Source organism: Schistocerca piceifrons, chromosome 3 (genome assembly GCF_021461385.2).
Source record: "Schistocerca piceifrons isolate TAMUIC-IGC-003096 chromosome 3, iqSchPice1.1, whole genome shotgun sequence".
Taxonomy (NCBI): domain Eukaryota; kingdom Metazoa; phylum Arthropoda; class Insecta; order Orthoptera; family Acrididae; genus Schistocerca; species Schistocerca piceifrons.
The window spans coordinates 457,469,662-457,496,648 of NC_060140.1; the positions used below are offsets into that span (position 1 = coordinate 457,469,662).

A 26,987-nucleotide genomic window follows, 5' to 3' on the forward strand; every position below is an offset into this window, starting at 1 on the left:
CTTTTAGTATCTCCAGGGTTCTTCCATGTATACAACCTTCTTTCATGATTCTTAAACCAAGTATTAGCTATGATTAAGTTATGCTCTGCGCAAAATTCTACCAGACGGCTTCCTCTTTCATTTCTTAGCCCCAATCCATATTCACCTACTATGTTTGCTTCTCTCCCTTTTCCTACTGACGAATTCCAGTCACCCATGACTATTAAATTTTCGTCTCCCTTCACTACCTGAATAATTTCTTTTATCTCACCATACATTTCATCAATTTCTTCATCTGCAGAGCTAGCTGGCATATAAACTAGTACTACTGTAGTAGCCGTGGGCTTTGTGTCTATCTTGGCCACAATAATGCATCCACTATGCTGTTTGTAATAGCTTACCCGCACTCCTATTTTTTTATTCATTATTAAACCTACTCTTGCATTACCCCTATTTGATTTTGTGTTTATAACCCTGTAGTGACCTGACCAGAAGTCTTGTTCCTCCTGCCACCGTATTTCACTAATTCCCACTATATCTAACTTTAACCCATCCATTTTCCTTTTTAAATTTTCTAACCTACCTGCCCGATTAAGGGATCTGACATTCCACACTCCGATCTGTAGAACGCCGGTTTTCTTTCTCCTAATAACGACATCCACTTGAGTAGTCCCCTCCCGGAGATCCGAATGGGGGACTATTTTACCTCCAGAATATTTTACTCAAGAGGATGCCATCATCATTTAACCATACAGTAAAGCTGCAAGCTGTATGCAGATGAATTGCATCCAATTTTCATTCTATTTTCTTTGTAAATAGTTTGTTTAAATAATACTTGTCAATCATTTGTTGATCATATTGTCATATGAGTAATGCATTCAACCTTTCCTTGTTTCACATTGAATTAATGTATTTTCCTGCTTCTGATTACTTTATGGAATTTAAATGCAGGGACCTGCATTCTTTGGAAAAAATCATATACCTCTCTTCTTTTGCTTTCTCTCTTAAGATTTATTATAACACTAGAATCATATGAAAAAAGTTCCAATTCTGCTTGTTGAAGTTAAGTGGGTGGTTGTCCAAGTATATAAGAAACAGGAGTGGGGTTCCCTTTGTGTTTTTTCCCCGACACTAAAAATTTCTAAGCTCACGACATTGTTTGTATTATTCAGCACAACCCTTTGAATTCAGTTTGATAAATATGAGTCAAACTTTTCCCTACACACTCATGTGCGGAAAGAAGAAACTAAAATAGGGGAAAAAAATTTTCAAATTGTATTTTGCTGGGTGATTTATGTATGACTTGCATCTGTCTTGTACGTAAAGCGCAAAAATCTCAGTAAACAATGTTTTTTGTTCCATGAAGGTTCAGGGAAACTGCCACATGTCAATAACTTGATGTCATGATATTTTCGCCTGTCTCCTGGCCATCTTCAGGTGTTGAAATTTCACCGAGATCCCCTGTTGAAAACCATAGTGGCACATGGATGGTGTAACCAGTCATCACTGCTTGTGTATTGCTAGAATGCGTGTGTCGCTGCTCCAAGTCTTTGCATTGGTGAGCGCCCTCCTTGGTGAAAGGTTGCTTCGACGATATAAGATTGATTATCTTCACTTGGTAAAATCCAAGAACGACTTCAGCTGTGCAAAGCACGAAGTTTTTCTATAATAGGATTGCATGCACCATATAACTGGAAACTGCGGTCCCAATTTATAAGGGTCTCGGACAGCTGTGTTTCTAATGATTAATTGATAATATCATCCAAAAAGTTTGAAGTATGGACCACAATGTTCATTTCGTTGTGCTTCATTAAATGACCAGTAGATTTAGTGTTTTGCAGTAGCTGATTCGCTGTCTTGGAGTAAGTGAGTACATCGTTGACATTCCACTGAGCACTCTATAACAGTGTGTGTCGTTTGCCCTATTTGTGATTTGCCACACTTACATGGAATCTTACAAAACATCTGCATTGTGCAGCTCTACGTTGTATTTGTCAGATCCCAGAAGCAAGAAGTGCCGAGATTTTTGATTTAGGGCAAAATTTTCTTGGAAACATTTCCAGTGTACGGGATGTCCCTGGAGGAATGGTCAATATTTAGGGGTATGACAGGAATGATCTTCCAAAGCAAAATAGTGTGGTAAATGAGGACTCTAAAATACATATCTTAAGAACTATGAGCATTTCTTTATCTTCGATACTATGAAAGAAATCTCTTCTACTGCAACCTCTTAGCTTTCCATATTTTCAGGTATACATTGGCTTTGAAGTGCATACCCTTAAGAGCTTTGAGCACTTGTTCAGAAGAAGAGATGTTTCACAGTAGCAAAGGTGAACAACAAGTGCTTATAGTTCCTAAGATGTGCCTTTTAGAGCCCACGTTTACTGGACTTTTTTTGCTTGAAATTGTTGTTCTTTTCATATCCCTGAATATGTACCATTCCTCGTGGGTCACCCTATATAACAGGTAGGCTGTCATCTTGAAGGCCTCAGCCTCTACCTTGTTGTGTCATTTGTATGTTTGTAGCATTCTGTGTATCTGGTGAGATGAATATACATTTTCCTGGAACATAGTTGAATGTGTTACAACTTTCCTTGCAGGTTACCAGCATCTGAGATGATATGGGCTTGAGGTATTCAGAACACCCAGTGTTTGTGTCAGATGGTAGCAACTAGTTGCAGGATCTGTATGAGTGAACTTTCGAAATATTGGGTGTCCAACTCCGCCATTAATCATACAATGAACTAAGACAACTAAACAAGGGTAATGACCTCCGTTCCCATAGTAAATTTTATGTTTTCATGTATGGAGTTTCAATGTGGAAGGAACTCACGGAAACGGTTCAAACCATGAGGCAAACTTTAGAGGTATCATCAGTGTATCGCCAAAATACTGTTGATTTTGAAAGTGCTGAGTCTAATACCTTAAAGTCTTCCATCTACTGTTATTACAAGACTGTAAACGTGTTTCACATACTAGCTCATGAATTTCTTTGGTTATAGATGCACTTTACTCTAAGTTTAGTAAAAGGAAATGAAAACTTCAGTTTGGTGAATAAAAAGCTAGTTAGATGGCAGTCGTCAAAAAAGGGTTCATTGGTGTAGTAGATACTGCAATGGAAAACAAAAAATTATTTTCAAGTGAAGCCTTCAACAATTGTTGAAGCTGCTTCATGCCAACACTTGTAATTTTACTGACCTGTCCAACTCCTCATACATCTTCTTTCGTTGTCCAGTTGGTGTTAGATGCATTTTTTAATGTTTCAAGTCAGTACTGTTGAAGTTGATTTTCATTTGATACTTATTTAATGTCATTGCCCACACTGATGATGACCAGCTCAATAATTTTTACTAGAAAGGTTACGTAGCTGCATAGACTTTGAGCAGTCTCAATTAAATGAGGAAGTGGCTGTGATACAAGATCCATTTTTAATGACTATTCAATTTGAATTTTGCACAGCTGACTGTGTGTAGTGCTGATTATCATGAAATTTACTCTGCTTGCTCAAAACTCACTGACTACGTACACCTATCTGTACTCTACAGTGGAAACTCCAGGATGGAATATCAACAGATATGAAAAGGAAACACTGCTACTCACCATAAAGATGACACATCGAGTTGCAGCCCTGTACAATGAAAATATTACAGTAACAGTCGTTCTGTTGTGCCTATCTGCAACTCAGTGCGTCATAGTTATGGCGAGTAGCAATCTATTCTTTTCATAATTTCTGATATCTGTGCTCTACTATAGTTTGGACTGAATGGCAGTGCCAGTGATTGTAGTACGTGTTTAAAAATGTGCGGAAAGGGTTTTATACAATGTTAAAATACATTGCTGTTCTTCCGGAAAAGAACAGATGTCCGGAATGATGGTGGGTGTACACATTTGGTTGTATATCCGTAAAATTGCATTATTATTTTACGTGCTAATTTATTTAGTGGAATTTTGAGTGTTCTGGCAAAGTCCTCAAAAATTTAAATGGAAACTCTAATGTTACATTTGAAATGTTTTATAAATGAACATGTTATTCTAGTATAAGTATGCACTTTTGGAAACTGAAATAAAAGGGTTATAAACCAGTAACATTGGCTTTTTGGTATGATGACTTTTTAACATTCAAGCATTGTAATTCTCATGGCAACAATTTTATATAAAGATACACGGAACAGCCAAAGAAACTGGTACACCTGCCTAATGTTGTGTAGGGCCCCTGCGAGCAAGCAGAAGTGCCGCAACATGATGTGGCATGGACTCGACTAATATCTGAAGTAGTGTTGGATGGAACTGACACCATGAATCCTGCAGGGTTTTCCATAAATCCAAGAGAGTACAAGGGGGTGGAGATCTCTTCTGAAGAGCATGTTGCAAGGCATCGCAGATATGCTCAATAATGTTCATGTCTGGGGGGTTTAATGGCCAATGGAAATGATTAAACTCAGAATAGTGTTCCTGGAGCCACTTTGTAGCAATTCTGGTCATTTGGGGTGTCACGTTGTCCTGCTGGAATTGCCAAATTCTGTTGGAATGCACAGTGGACATGAATGGATGCAGGTGATCACACAGGATGCTTACGAATGTGTCACCTGCCAGAGTCATATGTAGACGTATCAGGTGTCCCATATCATTCCAACTGCACACGCCCCACACCATTAGAGAGACCCCAGGGTGTCCACAGCTCTTTTGTGGAAATGTGCGTGGCAAGCATGGGACTTCGAGCTTGTGCAGTGCTCTGTCCTTGCTCCCCCCTCTCCCCACCCCTTCCCTTCCCCTTTTCATTCTCTTCTGCAGTATGTTTTGCACCTACGTCTGGAGACAGGTGCTTGTGAACGAATGAAGTGATTTCTCTTCTTTTATCTCTACAATGTAAAGTATCTGTCCTTACTTTGTCTTTCTCTTTTTTTTTTATTCTTTTCTTTTCCTTCTCTGCTGCAGCATTTGAGAATTCTCTTCTCTTCCTTTTATTTGTTCCTCCTGTTTTCTTTCTTTCCTGTCTGTGCATGTCTGAAGGCCGGCCCACGCGTTCCCACATCGGTGACGGGGTAACGCGTAGCTCCCCGCCCTAGGTAGACAAGTAGTGCATGTACATACCCCCTGGTAAAGGCCAGGCCCAGGGAGGGGAGATTACCCGAACTGGTACCTTCCGAACATGCAGATTGGTCCCTCCATCCATTTCTTGGTAGATGTGACCTGAGGTGTGGACAATCGCCTATGGTGGGAGTGCCCTCAGAGAAGGTCCCCACTAGGAAGGACACACAATTGGAGATGCCAGTAATCACGACGAATACTTTTGTGATGGTTTCTTCTACTTCTATAACTTCTGCCCACAAGAGAAAGCTAGATGAGCCTCAGCTACAGAAAATTTTTCCATCAGTGCCGAAGTTCCTAGTTATTACTTGGTCTGACGAAGATCAAGACTTCTCAACAGTACACCCTTTCATTATTCAGAAAGGTGTCGACGCAATTGCAGATCCTGTGAAGTCTTGTTCCCCATTACGAAATTGTACCTTGTTGTTAGAAACATACAGTGCCCTCCAGGCACAAAAATTGCTTTGACACCTTCCCCATCCGGGTGGAAGCGCACCTTACTTTAAACTCATTGTGTGGATGTAGTTTATATAAAATAACTCAATGGATTATCAAAGGAGGACATTTAAAATTACCTGTCTGATCGGAGGGTGATGGCCGTACATAGAGTACTAAAAAGTGTTGAAAAGGAATTCGTACCGATTTGCATTTTCTTTTTTACTTCCATTGAACAATGAAGCAGTATATGAGATAATTTCAGTTCGCCTTACATCCCCAACCCTAGGTGTAGCCATCAGTGTAAGAGGTTTAATAATACCAGGCAGTTGTGTTCTAATACGGCCAAATGGATTACCTGTGGCAGGGATGCCCATGAGGATGACTCTCCACCCCCATCCCCTCGTTGCATCAACTATATGGGTGACCAAGCTGCTTCCTCTAGAGATTGCCCTATTTTTAAAGAGGAACAAATTATTCTGGAAATCTGAGTGCTGCTCATAAGTTATTCACCAGTAGAAAGCCCACTGTGCTCCCAGTGGGTAAGTATAGCACTGTTCTCACCTCTGCTCGATCTACTTAGGAGGTAGCCATGCAGACTTGCGATCTCACCTTTAGCACCTCGGTCGTCAGATCGGCCAGCCCAAAGAACGCCTGTTCTTTTTTACGTACTCAGACCTCACACCTCACAACCATCAACTCCTCCTCCATTTCTGTGTCCTGCTTCCAAGAAGGCTCATAAGAAAAACAGTTCCTCTCCTTCCCTGCCTCAGCATCTCTCTTCAACAGCACCACCAAGCAGTAGCCATCCTCGGCCATCTTCCATGTCGCCAAGACGCACTGCTGGCGGCCGATCAACCAGCTGATCACTGGCAGTAGAAGCTGCCCCCGAACACCCTATGTATCAGAATATTCTGCCTTTGACTAAATGCCATTCCACACTGTCTGTCACCAGCTGTCAGCAGTCGCTGAGTTGATGGCCACTGTGGTGAAATTTTTCCTTTTTTGCGTCCACCCTATGTCAGTTATCCATTGGAATATCCACGGAATTCGCTCCAAATAGGGATGAACTGTCGATCCTCTTACAGTCCTCCTCCTCAGTCGTCTTCTGTCTTCGGTAAACAAAGCTATGCCTCCATGATTGCTTAGTCTTCCTTCATTTCCAATTGATCTGGTTTGAACTCCCTTCTGTTGTCAGCGTTCCGGCACGTGGGGGACTTATAATTCTTCTCCATGAGACTATCCGTTATCACACAATCCACTTACACAGTTCCTTCCAAGCTGTTGCTGTATGTCTTTCTCTTTCTGGATTCACCTTCTCTCTTTGTACCATATACATTCCATTGTCCACACCAATGGCAAGAGCCATTCTCCATCACCTCCCACCCCCACCCCCTATTTGCTGGTTGGGGACTTAAACGCCCACCACCCGCTTTGGGGATCTTCGCGTCCTTATCCGAGAGTCTCTGTATTGATTGACCTCTTCTACCAAGTGGATCTTGCTTGCCTCGACACTGGGGAACCTACATTTCTGTCTGCCTCCACGTCAACCTACTCTCATTTGGACCTTTCGGTCGGCACTGTTCGGCTGGCTAGGTGCTTTGAATGGTTCGCTCTTGCTGATTCACACTTAAGTGACCATTTTCCATGTGTCCTTCAATTACAGCCACAATTGCCGACTATGCGCCCAAGACTGGAAGTTTTTTCAAGCCAATTGGACACTTTTCTCCTCTCTAGCAACATTTGATGACCATCAATTTCCTAGTGTCGATGATCAGGTCACTCATGTTACAGAAGTTATTCTTACAGCCGCGGACTATTCAGTACCTCGTACCTCCTCTTTGCCCTGGTGCCCCCCAGTTCCTTGGTGGAACGAGGTGTGTTGTGATGCAATACAAGAGCAGAGACGTACTCTTTGCATTTTCTGCCATCATCCTATGTTGGCCCAACTGCATCTGCTATAAGCAGTTAACTTGCACAATGCTGTCTCATCATACGCAATAGCAAGAAGGCAAGCTGGGATTTCTTTACTAGCTCCTTTAATACCTTCACTCCGTCATCAGTTGTTTGGAGTTGAATCCGACGGATATCCGGCATGTCCAGTTTTTCCCTGACCTCTGGGCTAATTGTCACGCAGGATACCTTAGTGGACCCAGTCGCAATCTCTAACTGATTGGGTCGACACTTTGCTGAGATTTTTAGTTCTTCTAATGACCCACCAGCCTTTATTCTGAAGAAGTGGGTAGCAGAATAGCGACCTGTTCCTTTTTTCTATCAAAATCGCGAGAGCTATAATACGTTTTTTCTATGCGGGAACTGAGACATGCACTCTCCTCCTCTCACTCTTCTGCTCCGGGACCACACAGTATTCACATCCAAATATTGCTGCATCTATCATACCCTAGTCTGTGTTACCTCCTTAGCCTTTGTAATCAACTTTGGGGCGACAGTACCTTTCCCAAAAGATGGCGGGAAGCTATTGTCATTCCTGTTCCGAAACCTGGAAAGGACAAATATCTCCCCACCAGGTATTGCCCAATCTCTCTCACGAGTAGTGTTGGTAAGGTTTTGGAGCATATAGTAAATTGCTGTTTAGGCTGGTGGCTGGAGTCCAGAAACCTTTTAACAACTGCCCTATGCGGTTTCCAATAGCGTCATTCCGCAGTTGACCATGTTGCTCTCTACATTTATATCATGAACAATTTTCTCATAAAATGCCAAACAGTAGCCATATTTTTTGATCTGGAGAGGGCATAAGATACCTGTTGGAGGACAGGCATCCTCTGCACACTGTTCTCTTGGGCTTTCGAGGTTCGCTACACCTTCTCATCTGTGAATTTATGACAGCGCGCACATTTGAGGTGCAGGTGAACACTACTCTATCCTGTACTTTCTTCCAAGAAATCGGGGTGCCCCAAGGCACCGTGTTAAGTGTTGTACTGTTTGCTATCGCCATAAATCCAAGTATGTATTGTCTCCATCCTGATGTCTCAGGCTCCCTCTTTGTTGATGATTTTACAATCTACTACAGCTCTCAACAAACCAGCCTTCTTGAACGACATCTTCAAGGATGTCAGGGCAGTGTAATAGGTCCTCTGCTTTTTATGATTTACCTAAACGATCTCTTTGATGGTATTGACAGCAGCCTTAGACTGTTTTCCGATGATGCTGTAATCTACAGGAAAGTAGTCACACGAAAGTTGTGAACAAATCAATGAGGATTTGCAGAAAATAAATGCGTGGTGTAATGACTGGCAGTTATCTCTCAATATTAGTAAGTGTAACCTACTACGTTTAACAAGGTGAAAATCCCCATTAATGTAAGAGTACAAAATAAATGCCCAGTCTTAGGAAGTGGTAACGTCCATCAAGTATCAGGGTGTGACTATTTGAAATGATCTCAAATGTGGAATGATCAGATTACACAAGTAACAGGTAAGGCGAACTCTAGATTGCGGTTTATTGGTAGAATACTGAAGCGATGCAGTCCTTCAGCAAAGGAAATTGCTTACAATACATTAGTTTGTCCAGTCTTGGAGCATTGTTCTTCTGTATGGGACCCTTACTAGTTGGGTCTGGTTCAAGAGATTGAGAAGGTCCAAAGAAGAGCAGCAAGATTCGTGAATGGTACATTTAGCCATCGTGAGAGTGTTAGAAATCTCATAGAAAGTTTGAAGTGGGACACACTTGCAGATAGTAAACAGCGCGCTCACTAAATTCCGAAATCCAATCTTCACCGAGGATGTAAAGCATATATTATTACCACCAACTTTCAAATTGCGCAATGATCACCATTCAAAGATAATGGAAATAAGAGCTAGTACTGAGGCATTCAGACAGTCGTTTTTCCCTCGCGCGATACGCGAGTGGAGTAGGGAGGGGGGGGGGGGGTATATGACTTTGACGCAAATTGTGCCCTCCGCCACACACCGCTCGGTTGCTAGTGGAGTACACACCGCTCGGTTGCTAGTGGAGTATATATGTAGATGTAGATGTCTCGATCGCCTTCACTCATAGAACATTGAAACCGGTTTCCGATTTTCTCCCAGTAAGACCGTCTGTGTAAATTTATGGCGTCATAAGTAGTTTTATCCATCTTTTCTACATCTAGGCCCTGTTGACCTTCCATTCGCAGGCATTGCCAAATTATTGGGACTTACGTTTGACAGAAAACTGTGCTGGTCTTCCTACGATCCATATCTTTCGGCTCGCTGTCTGTGATCCCTCAACACCCTCGGTGTTCTGCGTGATACCTCCTGGGGAGTGGCCCGAGTGGTCCTCCTCCGTGTATATCACCTTAGTGCACTCGAAATTGGACTTTGGAAGCATAGTTTACTCCTCTGCAGGGTTGTCTATTCTTCAGCGCCTAGATTCTGTCCACCACTGTGGATTGCGTTTAGCGTCTGGAGCTTTCTACACTAGCCCCTTGGACAGCCTTTACGCTGACATTGTGAACCTCCACTGTCCAGTGGGCTAGCTGTCCTGAGTCGTTACGCTAGTCATCTGTCGTCGATGCCTGCTCATCCGACCCATGCCCTTTTTTTAGACTCCTCCTTGGATTTAGGGTATGCAGGCAGCCCTTCCTCTCTACTACCACCGGGAGTCTGTCTCCATCAACTGCTACGTTCACTTTCTTTCCAATTTTCTAAAACTTTCTTGACAAATGGGGGTACGATGCCACCTTGGCTTCGCTCCCAGACCTACCTTCTCCGTGACCTTTGTCAGCTTTCCAAGGATAGTAACCGCCCCCTCCCCAATAGTTTATTGTTGGGCACTTGCTGCTCTATGCACACAAGTGGAGGATGCCACATTTATTGACGCTGACAGCTCCAAGACCACCTTTGGTGTCGGGATGGCTGGATTATTGACGATACCCCAATTAGAATTCAGCTTCCCGACCAGTGTTCGGTTTTTACTGCGGAGCTTTACACTATTTTTCAGACTATCCAATACGTCCGTCACCATCAGTGGATACAGTATATTATATTCTCGGATTTGCTTAGCTCTCTTCTCATTCTCCAAGCTCTTTATCCCGTCCACCCTCTGGTCCACCGGATTCAGCACTGCCTCCACTTGCTCGGCATCTCTGTGGCATTCCTCTGGATCCCAGGACATGTTGGTATATGCGGAAACGAGGCAGCCGATATAGCAGCAAAGGCTGCTGTCTCTCTTCCTCGGCCTGCTGTTTGCATGGTTCCCTTTGCCGATCTACAGAGCGTTTTATGTTGTCGTGTTGCACCTTTATGGCACACACATTAGTCTGCACTTTAGGGTAATAAATTACTGAACATAAAACCTCTTCCCTGTGTTTGGACCTCTTTCTCCTGGCCTCGTCGTCTGGAGGAGGTAATTTTAACTAGACTCCGGGTTGGGCACTGTCTTTTTAGCCATCAATATCTTTTAAATGGTGATCCTCACCTGCTTTGTCCCCACTGCTCTCAGTTGTGGACGGTGAGACACCTTTTACTTCAGTGCCCCTAATTTAATGTGCTACGGGCCCATTTACAGCTGTCGCCTGATATATGTTCCCTTTGACAGATGATGCACGCTCAGCCGATTGTGTCCTTGAGTTTATATGTGTAAGTGAGATGACATCAGTCATTTGAAGCTCTTGTCAGGGAAAACAATCGCCCTTCGTTAGCTAAGATTTCCTTCCATTTTTAGTTTCCCTTCTTCTTGAGTTTCGCTCCCATTGCTGCTGATTTATTCCCGTTTTTACCCTTCACTAAGCCACAGAATGGGCACTTATGACCATAGCTGTTTTGCCCCTAAACACACACACACACACACACACACACACACACACACACACACACACTTACCATTAAAGAGCCTCCACCAGCTTGAACAGTCCCCTGCTGACATGCAGGGTCCATGGATTCAGGAGGTTGTCTCCATACTCGTACATGTCCATCCGCTCGATACAATTTGGAATGAGACTTGTCCGACTAGGCAACATGTTTCCAGCTGTCAACAGTTCAATGTCATTGTTGATGGGCCCAGGCGAGGCATAAAGCTTTGTGTCATGCAGTCATCTAGGGTACACGAGTGGACCTTCGGCTCCAAAAGCATATATCGATGATGTTTCGTTCAAAGGTTTGCGTGCTGACACTTGTTGATGGTCCAGCAGTGAAATCTACAGCAATTTGTGGAAGGGTTGCACTTCTGTCATATTGAATGACTCTTTTGAGTCATTGAACCCATCCTTGCAGGATCTTTTTCTGGCTGCAGCGATGTCAGAGATTTGATGTTTTACTGGATTCCAGATATTCATGATACACTCGTGAAATGGTCGTATGGGAAAATCCCCACTTCATCACTGCCTCATAGATGCTGTGTCTCATCACTCGTGCGCCAACTATAACACCACGTTCAAACTCACTTAAATCTTGATAACCTGCCGTTGTAGCACCAGTAACCGACCTAACAGCTGCACCAGACACATGCTGTCTTATATAGGTGTTGCCGACTGCAGCGCTGTGTTCTGCCTGTTTACGTGTGTGTGTGTGTTTTTGAATGCACGTGCCTATACGAGTTTCTTTGGCTCTTCAGTGGATTTTTGTAATTATATATGTTAAAGAAAAAATAAGATGTACTGTAAAAACAAGGAAACTGCTTGTGAATAAGTTATGTTAATTCTAAAACAAACAGTTATTAGTGGGGTCAAATTTTTAAAAGCTCATATTTTCTTCAAACTATAAATTTTGAATATTTGTTGAAAGAAACTGTTTCAATACAAAATATTAATACTATTGTCAGCTGCATGTAAGTTTTACACTGAATAGTAAGGTTACAGCATGGAAAACAATGAGATTTCATGTTTACATAGCGTATGTATTGTGTCGGGAAAGAGCAGAATGCAGAACAGGGGGAAAAACACACACACACACACACACACACACACACACACACACACACACACACACACACACACACACACATTAGGAATGGTACCGTAGGAAGTGGACCTATTCCACTTTGCTACATTTTATGTTGAAATTTCCTTCAATTTTTCATATTTTGTGAAAATTATACATAAAAACCTTAACTTAAAATTTTTTTTCTGATATTTACAGACTGTTCAATTCATTTTTTGTATTTACAGATATATGAAAAGCAAAGTGCTACATTTTCCTTGAATGATGTCATTGAAGTGGCTGGATTCATTGGTTTTGACAGCAGTAATGATGATACAAATGAGGTCACAGATGTTCGGTCAGACATTATTATTCATGCCTTGGCTGTCAGAGGACTAAAACACTGTAATCCATTATTGCCGCCTGTAATCAATACAGGTAATAATCTCTCTCTCTCTCTCTCTCTCTCTCTCTCTCTCTCTCTCTCTCTCTCTCTCTTTCTTTCTTTCTAGAGGAGAGAACAACTTATTATGCCTAGCTTTTTGGTTGTTGAAATCTGTGAATTTCACAAGTCTAGTTTTGAGATGTTTTCAACATTTCTAATTGAACACAGTAGTTTCTGTTGTTTTTAAACTGAGCTATACTTTGTCAGTAGGTAGGAGAGTTCTGAGAAAGACATGAATACGGTTTTGTGGCAATGAGAACTTGAGCCATTGGGAAAGTGATCATGTGAGTTGAGAGTGATAAGTACCTTTGGGAGAGGGGGAGGGCACTGAAAATTAATATGTGGAGAGGAAAATGTAACAGAGTAAGCTGCAAAAGACGTGGATACTGAGGTTAGCCAACACTGAACACTAATCTTTTTTATAGTGACCTGGGAGGGAAATTGATTGGCGGCTGTTCTGTTAATTTCTAATCACCATTGAAGAGTATTTGTTCAGATCCAGGGCAGCTACAGTTTGAGAAAAGACTTTGAGAAGGAAGTAAGTACTCTAGACAGATTAGATTTTGTTGGAATAAGAACATCTATATGTCCATATTAGTGAATGAATTGGTACAGTCATAAATAAAATGTGCATTTTTCAGATTTTCTGCTTAACAATATGTAACTACAGTAGCTGCATGACAATGAAAACTGTTATAAACATAGCTAGTGATTTTATACGACATGTTTTGGACAGGATTATGAAATGTGATTTTTTTCATAACATAGAAATTTATTTTGTTTTGAGAAATCATTTTAAACATAGTGATGCATCTTGCAAAGATGTAAAATATTATCTTCACTACAAAGATATTCTTACTGGGAACAGTGCCAAAAGTGGGCTAGAAGAATAAGAATGTGTAAATAACCCATACCTCAGAATGAATCTTTCGCTTTGCAGAAGTGAGTTCACTGTTTTGAGACTTCCTGGCAGATTAGAACTTTGCGCTGAACCAGAACCAGAAGCTGGAGCCTTGCCTTTCATGGTAAATGCTCGTGCCAAACGAGTTATCTAGTAACTGTTCACAATCCGCCCTCACTTCTTTACTTCTGTCTGTATCTCTGTCCTACCTTCCAAACTTCACAGAATTCTCATGTTCTGGTGAGACTAAAACTCCTAGAAGAAAGGATGAAGAGAGTCCCACCTCATTCACAGTTCTAAGCTGCTGAGGAGTTTTAAAAGAGTGCATACTCCACTACAGGATGACAGATTTATTTTAGGGACAATCCCCTACGCCATGGCTCACCAATTTTTCTGCAATCCTTTCTTTTGGGGAGTGCTTACACCACTATAGTCTGCTCCACAAACGATGGCAATTTTTTGCATGTCGGTGCACAGGCAAGGGTTGCATTGTTGCCAACTCCAAGTGGTAGTTACGGTTCGCACATGCATGTGTTTTGTGCTTGGAGGAAGAGTATATCCTGCAAATTATGTCTCTCGCTTCCTTATGAAGAATTTGTTACTTGGCACCACCATCAGCGATAACAACTCACAACAAATGAAGTAAAAATTCACTAAACGACTCGCTACGATCATGTTTAATGCTCGCATTGGCTACAGTATTCACAGCATAATCAGCACTACTGAACTCTGGCTGCCAGAGAATACGTGACATAGGTTCACAGAACAAGCCTAAACTCGACCACTATCATTCGTGACTCCAACTGTAAGTAAGTAGGAGAACTTCTGCGAAATTTGGATGGTAATAGAGAGGTGCAAGCAGAAGTGTATCTGTGAGAGTGGGTTGTGATTCAAGCCTGGGTAACTTAGTTGCCCACAAAAAGCTAGGTTTGATGATCAACTCCCTCACACAGTTTTAATCAGCCAGGAAGGTTCAATACATCTTCCTTCTCCTGCTGCAAATGGCATACATGAAAACAATATGCTCCCATTACAAATTGGAGTAGGACATTTTGGACGTGAGGCTATCACTTACAACCCAACTCCCTGACTGTCCCACCAGCTAGCCTGTAGGCTTCTGTGTGCCAGTTGGCCATTTTTGAGGATCAGAAAAATGTTCAGGATTAAGTGAAACACATCATGAGTGTAATCCACCATGCCACTGAGTTGTCCTGTTCTCAAGGCACTTGGGGAGGGGGAACCCTTTTCATTGCAATGAATCACAGTCATCAGTATGGACCATGCATGCTACATTTCAACAGATCAAAAGTTGGTTGTGGAGAACTTCTTAATGGTGAATTTTTTGTGGAGTCAGTCTCTTGTTGAATTTTCTTAGTATGTGTATTGGAAGCCATGGAATATTTTAGTTACATACAACCATGTCAAGAAACATCACTCAATAGTGGAACAGTTTTCTGTGACTTTTGGATAACCAGCTATGATCTGGAATTTAGACCTCAGAGCCAACGATAGGCAGTCCTTAGAACTCTCCCTATGTGCAAACTGGATTTGGCAATGCCTGAGGGACATGATAAAAGTTCTGTCTGGCAGATTGGGGCAGAAGAATAGTGCCTCTCAAGATTGGTTTTGCCCTGTTTTGTTGCTCTACCAACCCTACAACAGCAAGCAGCCAGGTATAACTTAATTACAGGTTGGGAGGAGGGAACTGAAGTTAATAGTTTAAGATTATCTACAGAAAGATTGGTTTTAACTATTCTTCTTATATTTTAAATAAATTACCTAATTGGGAAAATGAGGACACTGTTGTACATTTTTAAAGATTTTGTAAATTTTTCGGTTTCAATTTTATGCCATGCATTCATGGTTGCTTGCATCTAAGGAACCTGAACACCCTCAAAGTGTCTTAACAACAAATCTTCAGAAGCAGGTACTGGCCAGGTGCACATATTTTATAAAGTTGCTGTGGGAACCCAACTAGATTCTTGGTTTATACTGAGAACTATGTATTTCAGGATAGTTTTTGTTATACACATATAAGGATTAGATTACCACACGTGTACAGGAAATGCTCCATACCTGTTTCCCCAACTGCAACTCTTCACATTCATTGGATAAGTGGACATGCTTCAGCTCTGTATTTTATGAAATGTTGTCTGAGAACAACAGTTATTTGGCAGTATTGATTTACTAAAGGAGGGGGACACTATGGGCTATTTTGTGTTTTTTCCTCGAACGTGTCATCATGGCCCATTTACCAAATGAGTATACAATATTCCATGCAGAATTATACACAAGTTTTTGGGCACTTAAGCAAATGAGCTCTTCTATTAATGAAATCTTCGGTATTCCATACATTAATTTTCTCAAACAGGTAGAGTGAAAACACACACACACACACACACACACACACACACACACACACTTTCTTGTGTGTACAGAATAAAATGGACTATTTGGAATATTTTTTGAAAGATTGATACCCTTTTCCTGAAAATTTGAAGAAACATATTTGACACTTTGCTGCACCAATCCTTTAAAGTAGTAAGGATTAAAAAGTGAAACAAATAGTCTAAGAATAAGTAGAACACTTCAAAGGCTTCTGCTAGACATAGTTTCAAAACAGTATGTGTGCCTTTGTGTTTTGTTTTTGTTAATAGGTAAAGGCATACTGGCAAACTGTAATTACACTACTACACATACTAGAAAAAGTGTTCCCTTCATTAGCCATAATATGTGTGATTGCCATACATTGTGTCCCATAGCAAATTGTGGTAAAACACATGTATGACTATGTTCTCTTTGTAAATTCCACTTTTTCAGATGAAATATTTGCCAATGCAGAAGCAGTCAGAATAGATCTACTTGAAATCCTGAAGGAATTTCTGTTGGGTGATGGGCTTGCAGCAGAATATATTTTGTGCCATTTGATATCAACTGTGTAAGTTTCATTAAAATTCTAGTTTGTTGTTTTCTTGGAAAAGTATGTATTTCACAATTGACATGCTATGCACTGTCCTTAATTTATTGTGTTCCTTATGTGTACCGATATTGTGTTCCTTATGTGTACCGATGTGGCATCCACAGTGTAAGACAATCATAAATATTCTTGACAGACCAGAACTCTATAAGTTGATCTGTGACTGAGACATTTGCTTTCCTTTCATCAGCAACACATCCGACGAACAGAACAATCCAGCCATATCCACTGCCTTACCCACATTTTCAGACTCCACTTACATCTTTGCTAAATTTACAAGGCTTTGGTAAGGCTTTGTGACAAGCTTTATTTTCTTAGTTTGTAAAGTGTTGCTCAGGAGAGGCAAAGTGAAAGTGAAGGTCATGAATTTATTAAAGGAATGACTTTCTGTGGACATATTTTTGAGCTTTATGTTAGTACTGGTAATTCATCAGAATGATTTATTACTTTAGGCAAATGAAATTTATTTCCTTTTGGCAAAAAATATATGATTAATTTAAATTCTCTTTTCAGATATGCACGTAATACACTCTTAACTCTAGGTTCGTTGGCAGTCAATATAAGTGGTGTTACTCAAGGTATACAGTTATCATCAAAATTAAATAAGCTCTTCAAACAGCTGGTCACAAAAATCCACTTACTATCAATGACATTGGAAAGCCTCAATGCCGGCTCTCTGATTCCAAAGTATGCAGATTAGATATTCTTACTTTTTTCTGTCAGTATTAGTATTTAAATGCGTTCCATTTAACCAAGTTCTGTCTTTTCATTTAAGAAGTAGGCATAGTATGAATTTGTGGAAGTATGGGGTGTGTCCATTGTCACTGAGATATAAATATATTTTATTTCAGGAAGAATTATAAAAATGATAGTTTGACCAGGGCACGGTTGCAATTAAGTCCCCACACACATCTCATTTTGGATGAGACGGCACTTTCAACTGGTCAATTGAACAGCACAGGTAATGACTTTATTTGTTTCTCTAAACTACATGACCCTGAATCTGACAGCTTACATGACTCAAATTGTATAGGTGCAAATAAGACTGATGTTTTTTTTCTGTAGTTGAAGAGCACCATAAAACATACTGCTGTGATATATCAGTAAAAATGAAAAAAAAAAAAAATTGCATTTCGGAAAAATAGGGTTTATATGAGAATGCATTGTTCTATTCTGATATTTGCTTGTGTCATGAGTTTGATTGTCATTAAATTTATTTATGTAGGAACTTCGGTGTGAATTTGTAGTGAGTGCAAACCATAATGAAAGAAATAAAAAAGATTATATCTTCGTGAATTAGACCTGTATTGCCTCAAGTAGATTGGTTGTAATCAGAAACTGAGACAATTCTTGAAAATGTTGCATTGTTTTGATGTAGGAGAAGAATAACACTAAAAAAGGAATACATGATTGTTAATTATGATAACTTTTTCATATATATGTATTACTCACAGCATGTTTCAAATTTCTTTAGCCCATAGTCAGTTATTAGATATGATCCAAGGTATTTCAAAGGCACAGAAATTTTATAATGCCACATTTGCCTAATATACCTGTGAGTCTTAATGTGGTTTCAACTTGCAATTATGATAGCCTTTAACACACAAAACTGCGATATATGCGCTACTGAAAAGAAAAGAGTTGTATACAATGTCTGTATTGACTTATATTTTGATACAAAATATTTTGTCAAAGGCAGCAAAAGCCTATGTACAGCTAGATCCCTTTAGCAGAGATGCTGAAGTCAGAAAATTAATATTTTTTGTAATGATACTGTTAATTAGGTGCATCTCCAATGCTAATCCAATGTTGAGAAATAAGACTGGTATATTGTTTCAAAATTTACCAATATTAACAGCATTCTGTATGAACAATATGTCCTATTGTTGCTAAGCTTTCAATGTCCTCTAGAGCTGACTAGTACAGAAATGCAGTCAGGCTTCAGTGCCAGTGCAGTGTAGTCAGCAGGGACAGTGTATCTGGACTGTGTAGCTGCTGTCCATGTGTGTCTGTGTCCTATGCAAGTTAGCTATGGAGGAGGACATCATTCTAAAGCTTGTTAACATTTTCTGTCTTGTTGATGTGCCTGCAGCCTTAACTATATGGTTAGTTATTACTTTTACTTTTTACTTCAGACCTAAATGAACAAACTCTTTTCACTTGCTCTTGCAAATTTAGCCATGGAAAAGCTGTGTTTATACGGTGTGCAGAATATGTAGTCCAGCTTATTATTCTTAATTCCAGCTGTTAAATTTTCTGCTGGAAAGTCTTTGGCTTTATGTTTGTTTAATGCAGCCAATATTAAATCTGATGTAAAGGGTAAATTTATTATTTGTTTTCTGGCTATAATTAAAAAATTTTTGTCATGTTTTAAACTTTTTAACTTTATTCACTTTATTTTGCCTGCAGGTGTTCAAAACATATCTGCTTTGGGAAAATTGATTTCGCAGCAGAAGATAGATTATGATTTCCAGTTTTACCAACTAGGTTTTGATTATAATACACCTGTTTTAGTTCTTTCAGAGGGAAAGTCACTTCTGCCAGTGAGTACAAAAAGATTTAAAGTTAAATGAGAATTTTTATCTTTTAAGTTGGGAATTACAACAATGTTATGAAAAGGATAAATTGCTACTCACTATATAGAGGAGAGGCGGAGACACAAACAGGCACAGGGAAAAGACTCCTATACATTTAAGCTTTCCACCAAAAGGTCTCCTTCTGAAGTAGAACACACACACACACACACACACACACACACACACACACACACACAAACACAAACACTACTGTGTCGGTTCACTATGGTTGGACTGCAACTGCGCCTGATGGAAGCAGCCATCAGCCAACTAGATTTGGTGGTGGGGATGAGGAGGAGGCAGGGATGTGGTGGTGACAGGGTAGGGCTGTTAGGTGTAGTGGGCAGGTTTGGTGGCCCGGGAGGGTGGGGGTGGGGAGGGGGGAGTTGAGTGGAGTTGGGCAGAAAAGGAGGGTTGTAGAAAAGGGAAAAAAAGATTAGTGAGTGCATTGGTGGAATAGAAGGCTGTGTAATGCTGGTGTGGAACAGTATGAATCGGGCCCGAACTTCCTTTCAGTACTTCCTTTCCATGTAAAATTGTCCTGCTTTTCAGTCCCGAATTCCTGCATCCCATCTCTCAGATTGAAACTGTTGCCCTCCATGAACTAGAACAGCATGCACAATGCCACATCAAAAACCTCTCCAATCTGTTTACCTCTGAATCCCACATTGGACTATCATTAATTAAGTCAGATGATGCTGAAGGAATTATATTAGGAAATGAGACACTTAAAGTAGTAAAGGAGTTTTGCTATTTGGGGAGCAAAATAACTGATGATGGTCGAAGTAGAGAGGATATAAAATGTAGACTGGCAATGGCAAGTAAAGTGTTTCTGAAGAAGAGAAATTTGTTAACATCAAGTATAGATTTAAGTGTCAGGAAGTCATTTCTGAAAGTATTTGTATGGAGTGTAGCCATGTATGGAAGTGAAACATGGACGATAGATTGGACAAGAAGAGAATAGAAGCTTTCGAAATGTGGTGCTACACAAGAAGCTGAAGATTAGATGGGTAGACCACATAACTAACGAGGAGGTATTGAATAGGATTGGGGAGAAGAGAAGTTTGTGGCACAACTTGACTAGAAGAAGGGATCGGTTGGTAGGACATGTTCTGAGGCATCAAGGGATCACCAATTTAGTATTGGAGGGCAGTGTGGAGGGTAAAAATTGTAGAGGGAGACCAAGAGATGAATACACTAAACAGATTCAGAAGGATGTAGGTTGCAGTAGGTACTGGGAGATGAAGAAGCTTGCACAGTGTAGAGTAGCATGAAGAGCTGCATCAAACCAGTCTCAGGACTGAAGACCACAACAACAACACATCCTTCCCACCTCTTCTACAATCGTATTCTGCTGCCCACAAAACCTATGCAGTATCCTTGTCCATCTGTACTCCATCACTTCTTTCAACCCGACGCCTTATGGCTCACATCACTGCAATAGACATAGATGCAAGACCTGTCCCAAACATCTGTCCACCTCCATCTACTTCAGTCCAGTCATAGGTATCGCCTATCCCATCAGAGGTAGGGCTACATGTGTACATGTGAAAGAAGCCGTGTTATCTACAGACGAAGATGCATCCACTGTGCTGCTTTCTACGTGGGCATGACCACAAACAAGCTTTTTGTCCACATGAACAGCCACTGACAAACTAGCCAAGACACAGTTGCTGACCCATTGCTGAATGTGCTGCCGAACAGAATATATGCTTCAGTGACAGCTTCACAGCCTGCACCATCTCAATCCTTTCCTGCCAACACCCGCTTTTCAGAACAGCACAGGTGGGAATTCTCCCGGCAAAAAATCCTACGTCCACATAATCCATCCTTGGCCTCAACCTTTGCTAGCCCCTGCCCTCCGCCTACAATTCCCTGTTCCCAGTCAAGCGCTAAACAGCTTTCTATCCCACTAGCACACTCCCTAATCATTTTTACCCTGCCCTGTTTTTCTCCTTTCCAGCGCCAACCCCTTTCCCGACCTTCTGATTGTTAGCAGCCGTACTTTTCTTCCACCACATCCCTGCACACTCCTACAAGCAGCAGTTGTACACCTTCCCCCACCCCCACCCTGCTATCCCTCCCCATCCCTGCCCTGTGCCGCCTCCCTACTCACACCAGACTGCAGCTTTCATCAGGTGCAATTGCAGTTCGCACTCCAGTCACAGTGACCAGAGATTAGTTGTGTGTGCTTGCGTGCGTGCGCAGTCTTTTCATTGTGCCTGTCTTTGATTCAACGTGTCCTCTATATGATATCAGTCTATCATTTTCATAATATTGCTGTTATTCCATCCTGGCTCTTGCATTGTTTGAAGTTAGCCACTAAACTGTTTCACCATCTTGCTTTCTTATGTTTGTTCTGAACTGTGTACACATCATCTTATGCCTGTGTGTTAGACAACACTGCTTACATTGCGCACATATTTTCTTATACCATAAATCCATCCTTTCTCCACATGTGTGTGTCACACATTGATATAATAGCAAACACTTGGATTGACAATTAGTCCGTAGCAGTGTTTTGTGTCGCAGGAGAGCATTTTGTATTGTGATCCTGGTATATGTAACAGGATTCAAATCATGGGACTGTTCTAGTTATAAAGTATGAACTAAGTTATGTAGGGACAACCACTGTTGCCCTTAAATTAAAAAAAAAAGGTCATTACATTACAATACAATACAATACAATATGTTGCAGAGCAATACAATACAGTGCACTCCAGAAAAACTCCAAACATCCAAGATCGTTAGTAAAGTATTTATTTAGATGACTGGTTTTGGTAAGACTGTTATCATCCTTGGATCTGCAAGGACAGAACCAGATTGACATGGTAATAATTTTATAAAAGGTGTGACCAAATACAGTTGGCATGTGGCATGTCCATATGTAATGGGATTTTTTTTAAAAAAAAAAAAGACTCACAAAGTGGCGACAGGAGAACACACACACACACACACACACACACACACACACACACACACACACACACAAAAAAGCTTTACTTATGCAAGCTTTTGGAGCCAGTGGCTCCTTCTTCTGGCAGAGGTGTTAAAGGGGAAGGATGAGGGGTGAAGGAAAAGGACTGGAAGGTTTAGGAAAAGGGATAGAGTTTGGAAAACTCACCCAGAACCCCAGATCAGGAGAGACTTACTGAATGGAATGAGACGGAAAGATACAGACTTTACAGAGCTCTGTCCCATTTCCCAAATCTTATAGTCCTTTCCTTTACCTTTCTTCCTTCCAATTCAACTATTCTGCCAGAAGAAGGAACCACTGGCTCCAAAAGTTTGTGTGTTCCTGCTGCCACTTGATGAGTAGATTTTTTTTATCCATCCAATTACATTAAATTGTCAAAAATTGTTTATTTTCGTTGTTAAATGCCCTCAATTTTGTAATTCATACAATCTCCTTCATCTGGGCTTTGTCTTCATTTCCCCTCTATCCAACATCTGGTCGGGTTGGGGCAGCAATGGTATGTCGCCACTTTACTCAGTCTTTCCACCATTCTTCTTCCACAATTTGGTTCCATAGCAGGTTTCTCCTCCTTAAACTCATCTTTATTGTATCAATCCATCTTGTTCTCGGTCTTTCTCTTGCCCTCATTCTTGAACTCTCTCTCCCATCCTCTCCACATGTCCAAACCATTTTAATCTATTCTTTTTAGTTTTCTCAGTCAACTTCTCCACTCCTATTTCCTTCCTTACATTTTCATTTTTCACTCTGTCTCTCCCTTTCTCTTCAAGGTTGTGCCCATACCTTTTCCCTGGAAAGACTGTCATATGCTTTCACTAGGTCGAGAAATGTCATCACCACATCTTTCCCATACTCCCAATGTCTCTCCATCAGCTGTCTCATACTAAAGATTGGGTCCACTGTTGATCTACCATGAGGAAAGCCATACTGCTCCCCTTCTAGCTTTTTCTCTCGCTCTTCTTTCCACTATCCTCTCCATTATTTTTGCTACTTGGGATATGAGAGTGATCCCTCAATAGTTGTCACATACTTTCCTGTCACCCTTCTTGAAAACTGGGATTATTATTCCCTTTCTTCATTTTTCAGGTAGACGTTTTTGGGTCCAAATGCATCTTATTAGTCCATATAGCCACTGTAGCCCAACTGCCTTTATCATCTCCACAGTAATTTCATCTATCCCAGGTGCTTATCCTGTTATCATTTTTCCTCAGAGCTAGTTCCACTTCTAACATCATTATAGCCTCCTCTTCTTCCAGACCCCTGCCCCCCTGCCATACATCTGTTCCCTTTCCATAGCTGTTCTTGACATTTAGTAATTTATCAAAGTACCCTTCCCATCTTTACCTTATCTCCTCTGGTTGCATTAATAGCTCTCCACTTTCCCCTTTCACTAGCTTTGTGTATGTTTTTCCTTCCTCATACTCTTTGTAATTCCATATATCATCCTCTTACTACTGGTAGCATCCTTTTTTCCAATTCTCAGGTGAATTTCTCCCAGCTTTTCCTCTTTTCTTCTGCTACCATTTTCTTACACTTATTTGTACTGTCCTGGTATTTCCTTTTACTTTCAGCTGTTCGGTTTCTGTTTCATTCATGCCAGGCTTTCTTCTTTTCTTTTGGTGCCTCCTTCACCCTCCCATTCCACCATGGTGATTTCTTTTTCTTTACTCTTCCAGATACTCTGCCACAGGTCTTCTCAGCAGAGCTTACAAACACTTGTGTGAACTGACCCCATTCCTCTTCCACATTGCCATACTTGGTGTTAGGGATTTTATGCTTAAGTAACTCCTTAAACTTTTCTTGTATCATGCCATCCTTCAGTTTCGACACTTTTATTTTCTTTTCCCTTTCTTCCTTTATGTCTTTCAGTTCATCAAATCTCATCTTTGCAACCACCAATCGATGATATACATCTAAAGCCTCTCCTGGGAGTGCAGTACCATCCATCAACTGTCTCCGATTTTTCTTTTCCACCACTGTGCTTTTTATCTTGTCATATCACAAATGTAAGTGTAAGGATCATGGAATACATTGGATGTTGATATTCCATAATTCCATGATTACATACAAAACATAAAATTAATGTGCCAACTGCCAGTGTTAATGCTTATACCTCAACTGAATACAGACTACGGTGTCGAGTAAACATAATACTACGTCAGAAGATCTCCAGATGGTGCTGCAGTAGTACAGTTTATGGTTTAGTTTTGTTCTATACTAAGAATTGTAACCATTTTAATTAAAAAAGCTGTGCAATAACATGAATTTATTAAAATAGTAATTTAAAAGGTTTTATTAGTGATCATTTCTGTTTGGAGTTTTTCTGGAGTTCATTATACCACAGAATGTCCCCATTGTTGGCAATGTCAGGATTATATATAATGCATTGCAATGCAACAGAGTACAGCTGAACAACAGTAAGTTTACAGGATATTGTCTGCATTCCCTAAGCTGACAAAGAATTGCTTCACATAACATGAATGTGTATACTTCCATCAGTCTTGATTACTGTCCATAACACCAGTCTGCTTCTGTGATACAGCGAGGTTATTCACACAAATGTGAGGTTATTTCACATTTCATGTTCTCTAAATGTGAATGTGCAAGCTCCTTTCTAGCCAGATGATAACAGAGTAGCCTAAGAAGTAAAAACTGAGATATTAAATATTTTGTATTTGTTAGCATTAAAAATCTGGATGCACCCTAAAACATTTTTCTGCAAATAATAAGAAACAACTTAATAATTATTACTACTATAACAATAAATTTAAAGTGAGAAAAGACCATACAGTGATAAAGGCTTATTTATCTTCATTATCATTTGTGTTACTACCACGAGCAATGGACCTAATTTTTCATCTTTGGTACATAAATAAAATAGTTCTAACATTTGGGTGGTATGTATTTCCAGGGATTCAAAAATCTTTTCTTCTTATGAGTGCCAATAGGTCTCTTGGTGTCATAAATTGAATGTTACAACCATGAGTTGCTTCAAGTGTCCCATAGTTTTCGATTTCAGATCGGGAAAAATTTTTAAGTGCTAAAAGCTGTTTTGGTTCACAGACCACAAATGTATTGCTTTTCTAATCATGTTGTACTCGTGGATGCTAGACATAGGATTTTGCGGCAGAATCTGTGTTCTCAAATCTATGTCCGTCAGTTGGTAGAAATGACTAGCAATAAGGAAAGCCTCCTTACTTCTACCTATAAATGATGGCAACAAACCATCTTCATCCACATGAAACATACTCTTATGTTGGAATCATGACTCAGTGAATACAATTTGTTTTTGGTTGGCTATATGCAGCTTGATATGATACCTATTGCACTCATTTTAATGCTAGGGTTTCTTCCCAGGCATGCTTGAAAAGAATAACGAGAGGACGAGTCGGCAGCAACGAAACAAATAGCATAAATTACACATATAGTGTGCAAGTGAAATTTTGGATATTGGAAATGAATACAAAGTTTGAATGAAAAAACATATGAATATATAATCATTATTTTTCCCAAATTATGGATCACTTTTTGTTCTACACAGATAGATGTTTTTTGACCTTACATAAAATGCTGTTTTTATTTTAGTTTTTTGTCTTGTTGAGTATAACTTTGTGATTTACTTTCCAGCCATCACATTACAAACATATGTTTTGCAGTGACCTGTAAAACAGTTGTTTAGGTGGATTTCTTCTGTGAGTGTTTAATCATTTTCTGGTATTCTCATTCTTTAGTGCACATTTTATAATCCATTCTCACAGATACATACAGAAAATACATCTTGCAAGCTGTCAGTGCCTCTTTCCCATTTTATGTTTCCCAGCATAAGATTTATCATGCAGTTTGTTTACTGTGCAAGATACAGTGCTTTTTATCAATGATGATAGTTTTCAGTCTTTTGTTTTCCCCATATTTGTATTAGGTAATAATGCAACATAGCTGACATTCTGCAATTGTGAAAGAAGCAGACACTGCATTGAATGATAATGATACTGTAAAGAACAAATGAATTACTGTTAGGAGTAGAAACTGCAAGTTCAGCTTTTCATTAAGATTCTTAGCATCTTTGGGGTTATTACACTCACTCTGTTTTTTTTTTTTTTTTTTTTTTTTTTTGTGGATGCTGATAAATGTGTTTTAAGGTTGTGACAATACACAGGGATATGTGCAGAGAGAGAACTGTCCACAGGGAGTTATAAAATTTTTAATAAACAGCTAACTCAGACTCATATACATCTCTCATTTAAGAGTGTACCGCAAATGAAAAAGGATAGTTTCTGCTGTATAAGAGGAACAAAAATAAAAATCTGAAAAACTGTAAAGTACTCCGTCACCAATAACTTGTAGTAATGCTGCTGAAGTGACGAATAGTAATTCTTGTGGTACTGGTGGTGCTGATTGTTGTGGGACTAGATTTAAATCGCTCATGTCTTAGATTTGAAATGCAAATTTTCTGCCTGAAGTCTCCGAGTGACTACCATATAGAGAAGTCATGCTGTGTAATACTTTAATAAAAGCTTGAATTTCAGTAGTATTTGGTTTGTTATATCTGGCTTATCTTTCCTAAGAGATATGTTTCCAGCACTTGCAAATGTTTATTCAATTATATAGTCTCCCCCCAGGGGCTCACCACTCTTCGGCAGTTTCATGCTTGGCTACCACGGGCCCCCCAGGCTTTGCAGCATCTTTTCCCTTCCATGCTGCATGTCTATCCTCTTGCTATTCTTTTTCCCCTCCCTCAGGGAACATGTCTGTGGT

The 26,987-nt window shown here is 40.2% G+C and overlaps 1 protein-coding gene across 2 annotated transcripts in view; it reads left to right on the forward strand.

The window, feature by feature from the left end:
* The window catches only part of LOC124787935 (mini-chromosome maintenance complex-binding protein), a 74,799-nt gene that overhangs the window by 33,504 nt on the left and 14,308 nt on the right, over positions 1-26,987 (forward strand). For both annotated transcript variants that reach the window (XM_047254925.1, XM_047254926.1), the window contains exons 6-10: positions 12,608-12,797; positions 16,526-16,643; positions 17,196-17,369; positions 17,534-17,643; positions 19,092-19,225. In XM_047254925.1, the coding sequence (XP_047110881.1) occupies positions 12,608-12,797; positions 16,526-16,643; positions 17,196-17,369; positions 17,534-17,643; positions 19,092-19,225 (726 nt within the window). The remainder of the gene's footprint in view (positions 1-12,607; positions 12,798-16,525; positions 16,644-17,195; positions 17,370-17,533; positions 17,644-19,091; positions 19,226-26,987) is intronic.